The sequence below is a fragment of the Mesoplodon mirus genome, assembly GCF_964341445.2.
Source record: "Mesoplodon mirus genome assembly, chromosome: 7".
Lineage (NCBI taxonomy): Eukaryota > Metazoa > Chordata > Mammalia > Artiodactyla > Ziphiidae > Mesoplodon > Mesoplodon mirus.
This window is the reverse complement of record NC_138983.1, coordinates 135369530-135384188: the sequence shown is the minus strand read 5'-3', so window position 1 is coordinate 135384188 and position 14659 is coordinate 135369530. Positions and strand designations below refer to the sequence as shown.

At 46.7% G+C, this 14659-nt stretch overlaps 1 protein-coding gene across 2 annotated transcripts in view; it reads left to right on the top strand.

Moving 5' to 3' along the window:
• Window positions 1-14659, top strand: part of ETS1 (ETS proto-oncogene 1, transcription factor) — a 66183-nt gene that overhangs the window by 35995 nt on the left and 15529 nt on the right. The window contains exons 4-6 of one of the 2 annotated variants that reach the window (XM_082628986.1): window positions 1930-2007; window positions 2775-3023; window positions 7412-7672. In XM_082628986.1, the coding sequence (XP_082485112.1) occupies window positions 1930-2007; window positions 2775-3023; window positions 7412-7672 (588 nt within the window). The remainder of the gene's footprint in view (window positions 1-1929; window positions 2008-2774; window positions 3024-7411; window positions 7673-14659) is intronic. The other variant, XM_082628987.1, reaches the window with a different exon arrangement.

Here is a 14659-nt window from a genome sequence, read left to right as displayed (position 1 = left end):
GCAGACGCGGTGACGGGGGGAGGGGGGCAGGGAGCAGAACTCAGGCTTAGCACTTTTATTCCATATAATACCTCCCTTTGTTTAAGGATATTTTCCACTCTGCAATGCCCAGGAGAGACCCAAATTAGACTCCTCTGGGCACAGAAGTGTTATCTTTTTCTTTTTTCCCCTTCCCTTCAGCTTCTGCTGAAAAAGAAATAAATAAGCAGAGTCGAGAACTAGGTGAATCTGGCCTTCCCCGAAGCAACGCCGTGGTCTCGGTGTAACTGCACACACACACCACCTGCACGTGCTGACGTGAGCACCTGTGTATAGAGGGAAAAGATACAGCAGGCTCAGAACAGATCTGATGCAAGCATTGGCTTATAGACACAGCAGTGGGGGGGGCATACCAGACCGTGTCGCCCCAATATATGCTGCTAATTCACCGTTTCCCTCCAGCCTTCACCCTGGGGCAGCCAGCTGTCCTGGAGTGTCTAAACCTGCCTCTGATCAGTTGTAACTCATCCGTACAGCACCTCCTTGTTTCCGAAGTACTTGAAACTACGTTTTTCTCTTTGGATTCTCAAAACAACCCTGGGACGTGGGAAGGGCATGTTCTCTCGGTGTCCTTGTCTGTAAAATGAGGACAGGTTAGGTGGTTTCCTCAACATCACTTGTTTCCTTAAACCTAGGTCTTTTCAGTCGAGCTTCCTGTCCTGTGTTCTTTGTGTCATGATGCGGACTCGTGGGGTCGCTTCTGGCCTACCTTCCTGCAAAGGAATAATAGAAGCAAATTTAGGAGAATTAGGAAATAATGGAGTGGGTTTGAGGACATCTCACAACATTTTCAAGGGAGAGAGGCAGGAGAATCGTCCTTCTTCAGGTCCTCGAACAGCTGAACGTGACGTTTGTATTGAGGCTACAGCTTTTGTTCTGTGATTAAACTAAGGCAACCCAGCGCCGAAAAAGCATAGCTTTTCTGGGTGGGGTGGCAGGCCAAAGGTACAGGGGATGTTTTAATCTGATAAGCTGCTAAAGCAGAGTTTAATCATTTTATCTCAGCTGGGAACTGTTTTTCTGTGCAGGCATAAACTTGTTTTCCCAGCAGTCTCTGCTCCCAACAAGCTATCAAATACCTGAGGAGAAACCCAAACCAACCCTCTGTCTTTATGTCTGATTCTTACAGTGAAACATAATCAGACTGTTCCATACAGTGGTCAGGGGCCACCACCAGATTCCAGGGCCATTAGACGATCCACACGCTCACCTTAGTCCCATGGAGAGAGCCTTCCTCTGCTTGGTTACCTTCATCTATGGTCCATTCTCATTCCTGCGGAGGTTGGCACCTGGACAGGAGTTTGTATGTGGCTCTTCTCTCTCTTTGTATGAGCCCTGTCATACTTCACTAAGTAGAGTCACCTCACTAGCATCTTATGTGGGCCTGAACTTGACATTTGAGGGCAGCAGAAAAAACACAAAACAAACACCAGACATCTGTTGGAAGAAATGGAGGCTCTAAAATCTACCTGCCTAGAGATTGTCCTTTATGTCTGAAAAGCTTTGGACCTGATCAGTTTGAGTGTTGGCGACTGATTTTGGTAACCTCCCAAGATGCCTTCAAGCCTTGGCTGCTGGCGGCACACGCATACATCCGAAGGAGGGTGAGTGCCTTCCCACCCCTTAGAGGTTACTCACAGAATGCACTTTCTAAGATACTAAATCCCATGCTGCAGCTACTGGAATCATAAACTTAGCCATACTTCAGCGAGCTCGTCTCTAGACAAGGCCCCAGTCAGGGGAGACTCCGACACCAGCTCAGTTAGTGGACATGCAGATTTCTGCGAAGAGGGGCTGAGATGGCTGTGGTCCTTTTGTCCAGGGTCCTCGTGGGCTGAGCGTTGCTTGCATGCTGACCTCTTTGTTTCATTCCTCTCCTGTCTGTTGCAGAGGATGTGAAGCCGTACCAAGTTAATGGAGTCAACCCTCCCTACCCAGAGTCGCGCTATACCTCGGATTACTTCATTAGTAAGTTCGCCTCCTGCTCTTCTTCGCTCTTCCTGTCACGGGAACTTAGGAAAGGATCCCTGTCCTAGGCCATCTTAGGCCCCTGCCTGGTAATTCTACAGAAAATAATATTTCCTTAAATGTAGACTCTTGGTTGTTTTGCTCTTCCCACAAAGCACAAGGCTTCAACCTACCTGCACGTTTTATTCACCTGCACGTTCCTACACTGGGGTCTTTCCCATGTCTTCAGCATGAAGGTCACACAGAGAGACAATGACTTGCCTCCAAACTCTTATGTGCCCCGTGGTGGCCATCAGGGTGGGGGGGGTGGCTGGAGGGAGAGAATTAGCCTAGGGCTGTGCTTATCTGATGGCTTTGCTTTCAAAGGGCATCTTAAGCAGGTTTATTTTCACTTCATCTTTTTACTATTATGATTTTTATCCTAACTACAACAACGAGCTTATTGTGTGCTAGAAATGTCGGTAGGCGTTTTCCATGTATGCTGTCATTCGATCTTCATCACAACACCCTGAGGAAGGTTGCCACCATTCCTATTTTCGAGATGAGAAAATCAAGTCAGAAAAGGGAAGTGTGTCGTCAAGGGCCACGGCTCTTGAGTAGTGGAGCAAGGTTGAAAACCCAGGCCCTTTTCACTTCAAATATTTTTCTTGCATTCCCAAAGGTAGTCAGCTTGTTTGACATTGCGGGGCCCTTGTAAATGGGGAGGAATGACCTGTTTCCGGTACTCATCTCTCCTCTCTCCAATTGCACATGCTCTGTGTTTCCAGGCTACGGTATCGAGCATGCCCAGTGTGTCCCTCCGTCGGAGTTCTCCGAGCCCAGCTTCATTACAGAGTCCTACCAGACCCTCCATCCCATCAGCTCGGAGGAGCTTCTCTCCCTCAAGTATGAGAACGACTACCCCTCGGTCATCCTCCGGGACCCTCTGCAGACGGACACCTTGCAGACTGACTACTTTGCCATCAAACAAGAAGTGGTGACCCCAGACAACATGTGCATGGGGAGGACCAGTCGTGGTAGGTCGGATTTCTGCTCTAGAAAATGCTAAGAATTACCTGCGTTGGTGAGCTCTCCAGGTCCCACTTTTCCCCCCTTGCTCTTAGCCCCGGGCATTCCTGAGTTTTAGCCTTTCCGTCTTAGAATGTCTAGATATTAAGAACTTTGTATCATGGAATGTTAGCCAAGTCCTTCATGATGACAGAGGCTCTGGGTCCATGGTGGAACTGAAATCTCGCAGGAAGAACAATCACCTTTCTTATTTGGGTAAAACATTTCCCCACGTGATAACTTGAGGTTCTTGTGGCTGTTTTTTAAGGTATGTGTTATTTTCTTGGAGAGGATTTTGCTTAAGGGGAGGACACAATCACATAAAAATGATTCAGAGACCCTCCTGGAGAGCCCTTGTCTCTGCATCATCCTGGTGTTCCAAATATTCCCAGTCAGACTGCACATCCTGGCTTGGTATCTGAATGACCCCTGCTTCTCAGCCTGGGCTTCCTAGCCTCCTGTGACTTCTTTGGTTTGGGAAGATAGAAGATGGTTAACCCACAGCTTGTTTGGAACCAGTCTTCAGCAGTGTGGAGAAAGTGTGTATTTAGCTAGAGGACCAGGGAAAGAGGTGGCCAGAGGCTTCCAGAAGAAGGTACTCTTGTTGCCATGACCGTTAGGACAATGATAAAATATTCACTGACAGTGAAATAAATGGTTCAAAATAGAGCTGGCTGATGTTATAAAGCAAAAAAGGTTAAATACGCCCAATTTTTAAGATCAGGACATAAACATTCAGAGGCACGGCTCACCTAGTGAAGTGTCCAGATTGTTTTGTTTCTGACAAAAGTGCAGTCCGTCGTAAAGAGGGACTTGTTCATCCAGGAAGAGCTAGCTGATTTCTAACAAGTTGAAAAAGATGACTCTTCTGATGGATAAATGGGAGAGAATTACAGATAGGAAGAGGACAGGAGAAAGCCCTCCCAAGCGGTGCTTGTGAGGCCTTTGGTCACAGAAGTCGGGCCTGGCCGCCTTGTGGTGATTTCTGCTCAGTGATGACCCAGCTCCCTATCCTAAGACCCCAAAGGCCTCGTGGGCCGTACGCATTGTCATCTCCTTCGAGTGTTCAGGCTCCTACTTCCTCCCAGCAGGCCTCGAGATGACCAGCAGGCCTGCAGAGGGAAAGTCCCCAGCAAAATCGGAACCTGTAATCTGCCTTCTTGCAGCCCTGGGGTGTTTGTGTTTCAGACAGAAGGGGATGGGTGGGACCAGCTTTGCCTTCCCCTTTCTTCTTTATTTTTGGATGCAGGTCTATTTAAATGCTTACACATATGTGTACCTTTTTTCTCAGGCGGGTCACAGCAACAGAACGCCTTTCTTTCTCACGGGGCTTCCTGTGCGTGTGTCATGAGGCTGAGTGTGCGTGGGGACTCAGCCGTGGTGTCACTTTGGGCAGATCTGCTGCCAGGTCGTTTTCCAGTTGCGTCTGGCTTTGCATTTGTGTAATTCCCCCTTCTCCCTCTCCTCCTCTTGGTTTTTGGTTTTGGTCCCCAACTGCCCCGCGACCCCAAATGAATCCCGATGGACCAGACGGTGACCTGTACAAAGGGACAGGAGGGCTTTCTCTCTGGCCTCCTTCTCCCTCCCTCGCACCAAGCTTCACACCACACAGACTTGAAGGGGAGACCGGTCTGTTCACGGTTGCTTCTGGCGAGTTAGAAGTGCTGCACACAGGATGTATTCCAGGGGCTGATTGGCTCTGACATGGTAGGATCGGTCGGTCTAGACTGAAAGCATCACTGTGAGCTGCTTATTATCAACAATCATCGTAGTGTTTGTGTACTGCATTAGGGTATACAGAGTGCTTCTATGTTCCACTTCTTTGGACTCGGAGAGCTTCTTCTTCTTTGTGCTGGTCTGTTCAGTGGGCTACCGTTGTCCTCCCCAACCTACTGTTCTGAGTGCTCCGAGGTCTGAGTGGTGGAATAGCCTTAGAAGGACCTCGCTGAGACATTCCTCAGGAAAGCCAGCTGATGGATGGCCTGGAGGACACAAGCTTCCCTGCGTGAGCACAGTAGCCTAACCGAGTGTCTAATCCAGTTGGAGTCAACCCATTTTGGGAGAAAATACCCGTAAATGATGGTTCCCAGCTCCAGGATTGTGAAAGAGAGCTAAAATGAAAGCAGCCTCCTGCTATAAACTGCAACTCTCAACAGACTTGCATTTGGCTCATGTTCGAGAGGCTGCCAGAGAGTGGTTCTGGCCTCGTTTAGTGCCCTTGCTTATTGGGTCTCCTTGGAAGCTCAGCTGTCTTGCATGTGAAAATTCCAGTCTCTGTGCCCTCCAAATATAAAAATGACTGAGAGGATCATCTCAGGGACATTTGAGTATAAATACAGCCTCAACATCGGTGACTTCGTGGGAGTGTTCTTCATGAAAATATAAACTTTGTTTCTTAGGTTTTTGTGTAAGATGTGTAAGATGGATAGCTGGTATGAGCAAATACCTTTTTATGAGAGACCACAAAATTTCCTGTTCTGTTGAAAAGAAGCTGTTGCATTCTTGGTTGGGGGCTGTTTTCTTGAGTCTTTTAATGTGAATTTCTGGAAGGGACAATCCCTTCCTTTTTTATTTTTAAAATATTTGTATTTAGAGTAGAGTTGATTTACAATGTTGTGTTAGCTTCAGGTGTACAGCAAAGTGAATCAGTTATACGTATACCTATATACACTCTTTTTCAGATTCTTTTCCCATGAAGGTCATTACAGAGTACTGAGGAGATAATAATAATGAAAAGTTGCAAATATGACAATGGACTGGTTAGGTGGGGCCGATAATTCCATGAAGCTCTTCCATTTACCTTCTGGGGCTCTTCCATTTACCTTCTGGGGATTACCTTTCTTTGAATGAGTGATTGGAAGAAGGAATGAGATGAAGCAGATAAATAACTATGTTTCTGTTCCAAGCAGTGTTGGAGGGGTTAAGAGGTTCAGGAAATCTACAAGGGGAGATTATGCAAAAATTACATATTTAAATGAGTATCTTTTATCTGGGGTTAAAAAAAATTTTTTTTGGAAGCAATGTATCTTCTTTCTTAATTACTGTATATTTAATTTTGGTTTGGACACCAAGATTAAATATTTGAATTTCACTGGTTTAACGAATTCCCTCTGTTATGAAGGGGAGAATACACCAGAAACATATTAGTATTACGTTGTGTATGCCAGCCTTATTCTGGGATTGAAATTTCATGGTAGACCAGCCAGCCCTGACTCACAGGTATTTCTGCATACACATTTGTCACATCCTTTGGCTTCTTGAATTTGCTGAAGTGGCCATTTAATCTCCCATGATTTAATTTAGGTTGCCTGGAAAGTATCTGGAAATAAAACATAAAAAAATATTCCCGTGAGCCTTTGCAGTAGTTAGATGCATTTATTTTTGTCCCCCCCCCCCCCCCGTTTTGTTAGACTCCTTTTTAATGGCATTTTTGCCAGTGGAAATTTCTCTAGCAGCTATTATGCAATCATAGCAGCTGTTTATAACCTGGTTTGGGAAATTAATGAACTTGCATGATCTTGTGGTCAGTTAAGAATGCCTTAAGCAACTCATAGAGAAAAGGATTTCTGACATTGCTATGGACCTTAACTCTTTAATCAACTTCTTTGTTTTTTATTGCCTATATTTCCCTAATAAAGTACAAATTTCAAGTACAAAGCTGCACTTGGAGAGGATAAAGAATATGGATTTCTATTTAGAAGAGTGATAGTGTTTTCGTTTTTTTAACCTCCTGGAAAAAGCATCTCATAACTTCTTTCTCTGTTTGAGAAGGCATAGAGGCAGTACTGCATTTATTTCATTTTAAAAGAGTGTTTGGAAAAAAGGCTAAAAAATAATATTGTAGGTCCAAGGTCAAGGAAGGTCAATCTGCTCTTAGTCTAAAGGAATTTTTTTTTTCTTATGACCAGACTATTTTGCCAAATGGGGCCTTTTGAAATCGTCTCCCTGGCTTGAGTTAGGATAGGGAATGACTTGAGCCTGACACTGCTCAGATTTCTTCACCTACTCATTGGGTCTAATTCATCAGCCAGAAATCCCATCACAGCAGACATGATTCTCAGCCTGTAGATTTCTGGCTCTGGAATTCTTGCCGTCCCAAACACTGTTGTCTCCCTCTGGCAGATGTAAGTTGCGCCCGACTCTGTATCTCTGTCCTAGGGGCTCTGGAGCAAGACGAGACCATGCAGGGGGCTCGGAGACAGGGCCCAGGCAGCCCCTCCTCCCCAGAGCAAACCCACACGCCTCCATCCCCACCGGCCACTCCCTCCATCCCTCCTGCGCATCCTCACCGAGAGGGTTTCACAGTGTCTCTTCCCATCCCTCCTCCCTGCCCTCCTCCCACCTCCTCCTCTTCCAGGCAAGCTCGGGGGCCAGGACTCCTTTGAGAGCATAGAGAGCTACGATAGCTGTGACCGCCTCACGCAGTCCTGGAGCAGCCAGTCATCCTTCAACAGCCTGCAGCGCGTCCCGTCCTACGACAGCTTCGACTCAGAGGACTACCCAGCCGCCCTGCCCAACCACAAGCCCAAGGGCACCTTCAAGGACTATGTGCGTGACCGTGCTGACCTCAACAAGGACAAGCCTGTCATCCCTGCTGCAGCCCTGGCTGGCTACACAGGTAGGCCCCTGCCCTGCCTGCTGCTTGCTGAGCGGGGGGGCCCCCTGGAAGCTTCTGCGCCCATTCCCAGCCCCTTGAAGTCAGCCTCTTTCTTTCTGGGGGGTGGGGAGAAGTAGACTCTGAGAGGTTGGGTTAGCCTCTCAAGCCACTCTGTGAATAGCCATTGGGTTTTGGAAGCAGGCAGTGTCATTCTATCCCAAGGGATCCTTTCCAAGATTGGTAGGGAAAACTGATATTTTGGATATTTACCCCTAACTGGGAGAAGGGAACTCTGTTGATTTGGTGTTTCTGGAACCTCTGCCTTGTGGTCTAGCATCAAAGGACTTCTCGCCTGCTCTTGGGAGGTCTCTGTAAACCCAAAACCAGCAGTGGCATCTCTCAGAGCCGTCATTGAATGGCCTACACCCTGGACTCATCTGCAGTAGAATCCTCATTATTAGGCTGGTCTCTCCAATGGGAAAAGTGCCCTCAGTCACCCGACACTCTGGCCGGATCCTGCCCTATACAGGAAACCTTTCTTGTCACTTAGCTTTATTGTTGATTTTTTTTCCAGGAGTGAAAGCTGTAGTAGTGGTGAACGAAGAAAGATCATAGAGAAAGGAAGATGTATGTTGAGAGTCTGGGCTCTGATTGAGAATCTGGAAATAGAGCAAAAAGATTCATTGTCCAAGCAAGGTGTGGCCCATAGGCTGTCTAACTTTGGAAGGGTTTGAAGAGTATATCTGAGAACTATCCAAGGAGCAGGCGCATGTGAATGATCAGACCCTTTCTGTAAGATGGTCGTGTTTTGTGAACATTAGAAATTGTGTCGCGAGCAGAGCTTATTTTAAGCTTGGATGACACAGCTGTGATCTTGCCCTCTCTTCTCTTACAGTTTATCCACCCTGGACAGGTCACTGGTGGGGACCCTTTGTATGGATGAAGACAGACAGCAAAATCTGCGTTTCTAGTGACGTGTCTGTCTGATCTGAAGCGTGTGCTGGATCCCTGTTCTTGTGTGAGGGAAATCTCAGGTCTTTACTAGGAAAGCCAGCTGACCTTTGAGAACAGCTCACATGCTTAGAAAAGTTCCTTCTCCTTCAAGGATCAGGGGTGTGTGTGTCTTCTACATTGCATTCTTCCAGCTCCCCATGCAGTTCAGTGCACGGATAGGTGCTCAGGAGTTAGGTCTGGATTTTGAGGTAGCGACAAGGTCTGTATGTAGAGTCATGGGCCAGAAAGGAGCTTAAAGGTTCCCTACTTTTTTCTTTCTGCAGTATTCCCCAAGTCCTTGCTGGAACATCACAAGTAGGTGGGAACTTGCTGCTTTGCCAGGGAGTTCCTTCCCATCTTGGGCAGCAGACAGTGAAAGTTTGCCCTTTTCCATTAATGACATCTGGAATAAGGAAAGTATATTAAGTCACTTTCAATATGCACAGGAGTGCTGGCTCCTCTAATAACCCTTAGGTATTGTAAGAACTGGACTCCAGTTGGATACACTGAAGAAGGAGGAGAGAAGTGCTGCTTAATTAGGAGGAGGAGAGGCCGGGGTAGCTCTGAAATGACTCTGGGCTGTGGAGGTGGCAGACATCTCTAAGTGGCTGTGTTTGCTTCTGTTTTATGGTGCAGGTTACACTCGGCTCTGTCGTTTGCCCAAGTGTAAAGGTCACCTCTTCTTCTCCTTCTGCCCTACCTTCCAGGACCAAATCCTCAACTTAGTTTCTCCTTATTAAAGGTCCTGCCTTATTCCCTCTGGCATAATCTCCATCATAACCACCATTACCAGGCACGGTTATAATTCTTCTCCCATGACAATTTTCATCATTCTCTCTTAGCTTGGTGTACAATTCTGAAAATTTTGCTAGTTAAGGCGGTTTTGTGGATAATGATATTAAATAAACTGACTTTAAGTTCTAAAGTTTGGTTATGGCCAGAGAGAGTCTTATGATTTAGGTCAGCCTTCATGGGAAAAGATTCTGTTAAGGATTCACGGCTACACTACAGAAAGTCTAGAAGTTTCTAGAAATGGTGAAAGCCTCATCTCCACCTCAAATAGAAACTCCTCTGAAAGGGGTATATATATTAGTTATTGGATTTCCTAGATGGGAGAAGCTTGCAGAGCTAATAGTCTACAAGAGTGATTTCAAGGGTTTTGACTAAGATGATCTCAGTACCTTGGCAAGGATTATCTGAGAGTTGGGGATCTCTCCACGTGTCCCAGTTTCAAGAAGAGAAGGAAGAGGATGAATTGGAAATTTTAAGAACTAGGAATGAGTGTGAAGTACAAATTAGGGACATGAACTGCCATCAAGAGGGCCAACACCAAAATGCCACCTGTGAGTCTTCTCTGGCAATCCTAACCCAGAGCCAAACAGATGAGAACATCAAAAGCTCTTTTCAGGACAAATACAGGAATGTCCTGGAGCTCTGAGTTATGTTTGATGTCATCCCTTATTTGGATAGATTATTTTTAATGGGTGGCCCTCCCTCCCTCCCTCCCTTCCTTCCTTCCTTCCTTCCTTCCTTCCTCCTCCCTCCCTCCCTCTCTCTCTTTCCTCTCTCTTTCTCTGTCTCTCTATCTCTGTCTCTGTCGCTATCTCTATCTCTTTCTTTCTAGGGGAATAAAACATTCAGTGAATGCAAGAAAAGAGAGGATGATTATCAGTTAAAGATTTCAAAAATTCAAGTAGTCATTTGAACTAAAAACATTTTTTAAGTATCTTACCATTCAGTTGTTTCTTCTTTATAACTGGGGATTTAACTTCTCAAACCATCTCAAATGGAGGTGCAAACAATAGCCCAGAAAACAGAAGTCCTCTGTGCTCCTCCCAGCGCTAACACACTGTGTGATTTCAGGCAAATTTACCTTGTACCCTCTTCTACTTTTAGTGAAATGGAAGTGTCCCTCCCTCTCTTGGTGGTAGGAGATCTGTGAAAATGTAATTGAATTAACTCAGTTAACGAGACAAATGAGGGCTAGACGTGGTGCTAGACGCAGGGGAGAGAGCTCGCTTGTAACAAATCAATTATTTCAGCAAATCTGAGCACATGTTGAGTGCAGACAAGTGTTCCTCATAGCCTTGGAAGGTTCACTATCTTGACGCATTCAAGACACTGTCATTGTCCTTAGACTTGAACTGGATTTTCTTACTGCTGTGGTTTGATGAAGGTCAGGAATTTGTTAGGCATGTCGGCAGTGGTCCACATTTGGGTGGCTTTTCTTCCTGTGTTCAGTGCCTGGTGGACTTCTCCTGTCCGCAGTGCAAACTCTACCTTGCCCCTCCTTGTGACCCCTTATCGTTTCACATACATCCTAGGGAACGGGGAAGGGGGATGGAACATGCTTACTCAGCCCCCTCCACCACGCGGGGAGCGTGTAGTGCCTGGAGTTTTTATAAATGGATCTCTGAGTCTATGCAGACATGCTAAGATGAGCTGAAGTTTGGAAAAGTACTTTGAAAAGTGGAAATCATTGTAGAGGTGTTGGCAAAACTTTTCATTGCTCATAAATGTCACACCTATTTTCTATCTCAAGTTCTGAGCTCTTTTTTTTTTTAATCTGTTTCCTTAAAATTCGACTAACTCCAGAGTATGTGTGGCCACACAGTAAGAGCACGTGTACCTTTTACATCACTCTTACTTGGCTTGAACTAAAGGATGTATGTATAGATTCCCTGTGCTGGGGTGTGAATCCATCTTCCTGCCAGTGCCCAAGGAGCCTAGGTCTCTGTTCATCTCACTCTCAGGAATACATTTTACTTCTTCCGATGCTGTCTTAGTTACAGCATTGTAAGTGTGGCAATCAGTTAGAAACTGAATTTTCACATTCTCTTGCACAGTTGCATTCTTCCTCCCAAGATAAGAAAATTGCATCAACCTTCACTGGGCTCCCATGGCAACTTGTTAAATTAGGTCAAGATGTGTGGGCAGATAACATGGCCTGAACGCCTGGCTGTTAGCTGAGTTAAGAATACATCAAATGCAGTGCTGGCTTCCGCCAAGCATGCACCTTCTTACCTTACTGGGACCGCTTATGGTTATCAAACTGATTCGATCAGAGAGCTCCATTTTCTTTTGTTCGAAGATACATTACGAGCCCCATCTGATTACAAAACAAACCGAGAGAAGTGGCCTGCTGTTTTCTATGTATTTGATGGACCTAAACAAAAAGCTTTCTAGATCCTTGACAAACATGGGCATCTCTGATTTTTTTTTTTTTTCCATTTCAGCAGGTGTAGAATAATATGCTGGATTGTTAAAGAGTATCTTCCCTTCCTCTCTGTCCCTCCAGGCCCCTTTTATCAATGATGAAACTGAGGCACCAGAAAGGACTTATTCCAGGCCTTCTGCAGGAAGGTAGCTCTTGAATTGAACCTTAAGTGCCAGATGTCTCACCTGAGTACGAAATCTTTCTCCCCCTTAAAGAATGAGAACACTCATTGGTTATCTCAGTTGCTCCCATAGAGTAGATAAAGAGTCTTGTCTCTTGCTTGTCCCTAATTCACACTGTGTGTTGTGGGGGGAGGGGGGTCTTGGGGGCAGGAGGGAGTGGAGCTATTGGTCTGTAAATCAGCTTTATAGAACTTCACTCCAGATTGCCAGACTTTTGTTGCTACAAATAAGGAATCCTTTCCTATCACTTCTGCAGTTGGTATGGAGCAGGCCTGCTGCTAACTGTCGTGTTGTCGTTGTCTAGGAGAAGCCCCAGCTTTGTGTTGTAATTGTTGATGAAGTGGTGAGGGTCTCTTCTTTATCCTGGAGCCTGAGAAAAGCTAAGCCCAAAGCTAGTCAGTAACTATAACGAAAGTATGTTTTACCATGCTGGGCAGATTTGTGAATAGTTGATCTCTCAGTCTCCTAAAGGCTCGATATGGGACTATCAGGAATTCAACTTGCAGATGTTTTTGCGTGAGGTATCACACGAAGCCATACCAGCCTTGTAGAAATAGAAGCCCTAGGTGTTCCCCTGTTGCTTTTGGCCTGAGATAAACCTTCTTCTTGCTATTTTGTAGATAAATTAGAGTCCGTCCACCGTCACACAATAACAGAGTCCCTGGGCCATGCCCAGAACCCGGGGGATCTGACTGGTCACTGACTTTTAGGGTTCAGGAACCTAAAGCTACTGCTAAAACATGTATTTGAAAATAAACAACTTTCCTGCAAAAAGAAGTGCTTCAAAGCCCTTCAGTTCAGAGTGAAACGTGAGATTGGATGGCATTTCCTGAAATCTCAGTTTTCTGACGGAAAGCTGGAGTGCAAAATCATCCCAGCATCCTCAGGTACAAACAACCACCAAGGAAGCTTCTGGTGTGAGCCTAAGTCACTGATGAGGAAGGGGGGCGGTGCATCACCAGAGCAGAGGAGTGGTGCGGTGTGAATTTGTGCAGAAGATTCTAATTCTAATCTACAGGTGGGTATGTTATTAGGAACAGTTCGGAGTGTTATAATTGGGGGAGGGTGGTTATTCCCTGAGCCAAGCTCTGGAATATAGTCTTTCCATGTCCCTGCTGTTGCGATGAGGGTGTGAATTGACTAAAGTCAAGAAGAACCAGCTTGCTGACATGAGTGTAGAACTCTGGTGCCTGTTTTGTGCAGTACTGCCTATCACAGGGGCCCTGAGGTTCTCGGCCCAGGCAAGGCTGGGCCTGGCCTCAGGCTTACAGGAAGCATCACAGTCTTGGTGTAGACCATCCTTGGGCAGCACCTGGGTGGCTGGGAAGAAAAGAGCTTGGCAGTGAGAAAGGCAGAGACAGAGCCTCTTCCCTTTCCTCCTCACAGGACCCTGTGAGTAGCAGGCTGTAGGAAGCCAGACAGACCCCCTGAGCCTAAATGGAGGCTTGCTGCCGGAAGCCGGGGGGACTCTGATTCTCTGTGTTGTGTTTGGCGCTGGGTCCTAAGGGGGTGTGTGGAGTGCATTTGGGATCTCACTGGAGTAACGGGTTAACATGCTGCTCAGTTATGAGGCTGCTGGGGAAATACTTTGGAGCCCGGGGAAGGAGAACTCCCTGGCAGCTCTGGGCTGGAGGGGGGGGCGGGCAGAAACCCCTTGGTGTTGCCTGCATGGACGTTCCACTGCTTCCGCCTCCTGACTGGTTGGCTTTGGGACCGTTTTTCTTAATCATCTGCCACCCGTGGAAAAGACCACACGATGGGAGGATTTGGCCTCACTATTCATTTTTTTCTTCTAACTGGCTTCGAAAATATGGACAGGGAGGTTCCCTGTTTCCGTCAGTTGCCCTTGAAGACCGCAGCTGGCTGAGCCACCCTGGGGTCTGGACGCAGCTACGGTAGCTCCGGCGAGCTGCCTTTGAGGCAGAGGGGCCCCTTCATACTTTACAAAACAGATCTCAGACCCTGGTGTTCCAACTCCCTGAGGCCTGTGGGTGCCTGGATTAGGAGGCAGGAAACTTACATGATGACCCATCTCTTCTGGGGACCCAGTCCCTCAGCTTTAAAGGAGTCTCTGAGTCTCCCATTTTTTGGGTCACTGTTTCTTTAACAAAATCTAACTCCAAGTGGTGGAGCTGGGTGGTGACAGTTCTGGAATTCCACTCTGTCTCCACTTTGAAGCTCCACCTTTTTGTCTTTGAAGTCAGATGTTTCCACTGAACAAAATTCAGCCAGTGTGTTGCCGAGGCATCCACACAGGTCCTGCCGGCCTTGAACAGCTGGCCTGGAAACTCCTGCAGCCTCTGCTGGGGAAGGGCTCTGTCAGGTGGCCCCGATTTCGCCCCTTGGCATCTCCTGGTTCCCTGGATGCCTTTGCTGCTCCGGACGCTGATTGACCAGTGGTTCCTCGGCGCGGAGACTCCATTCAAGAGGTGCTCCAATTGACCCTTGAACACCACGGGGGTGAGGGGCGCTGACTCCCACACAGTCAGAAATCCGAGTATAATCCCCAAACTTAACTACTAGCCTACTGTTGACCTGCTAACATAAACAGTCGATTTACGCATACTTTGTCTGTTCTATGTACATCTACGTATATTTTATGCATTCATGGCATAC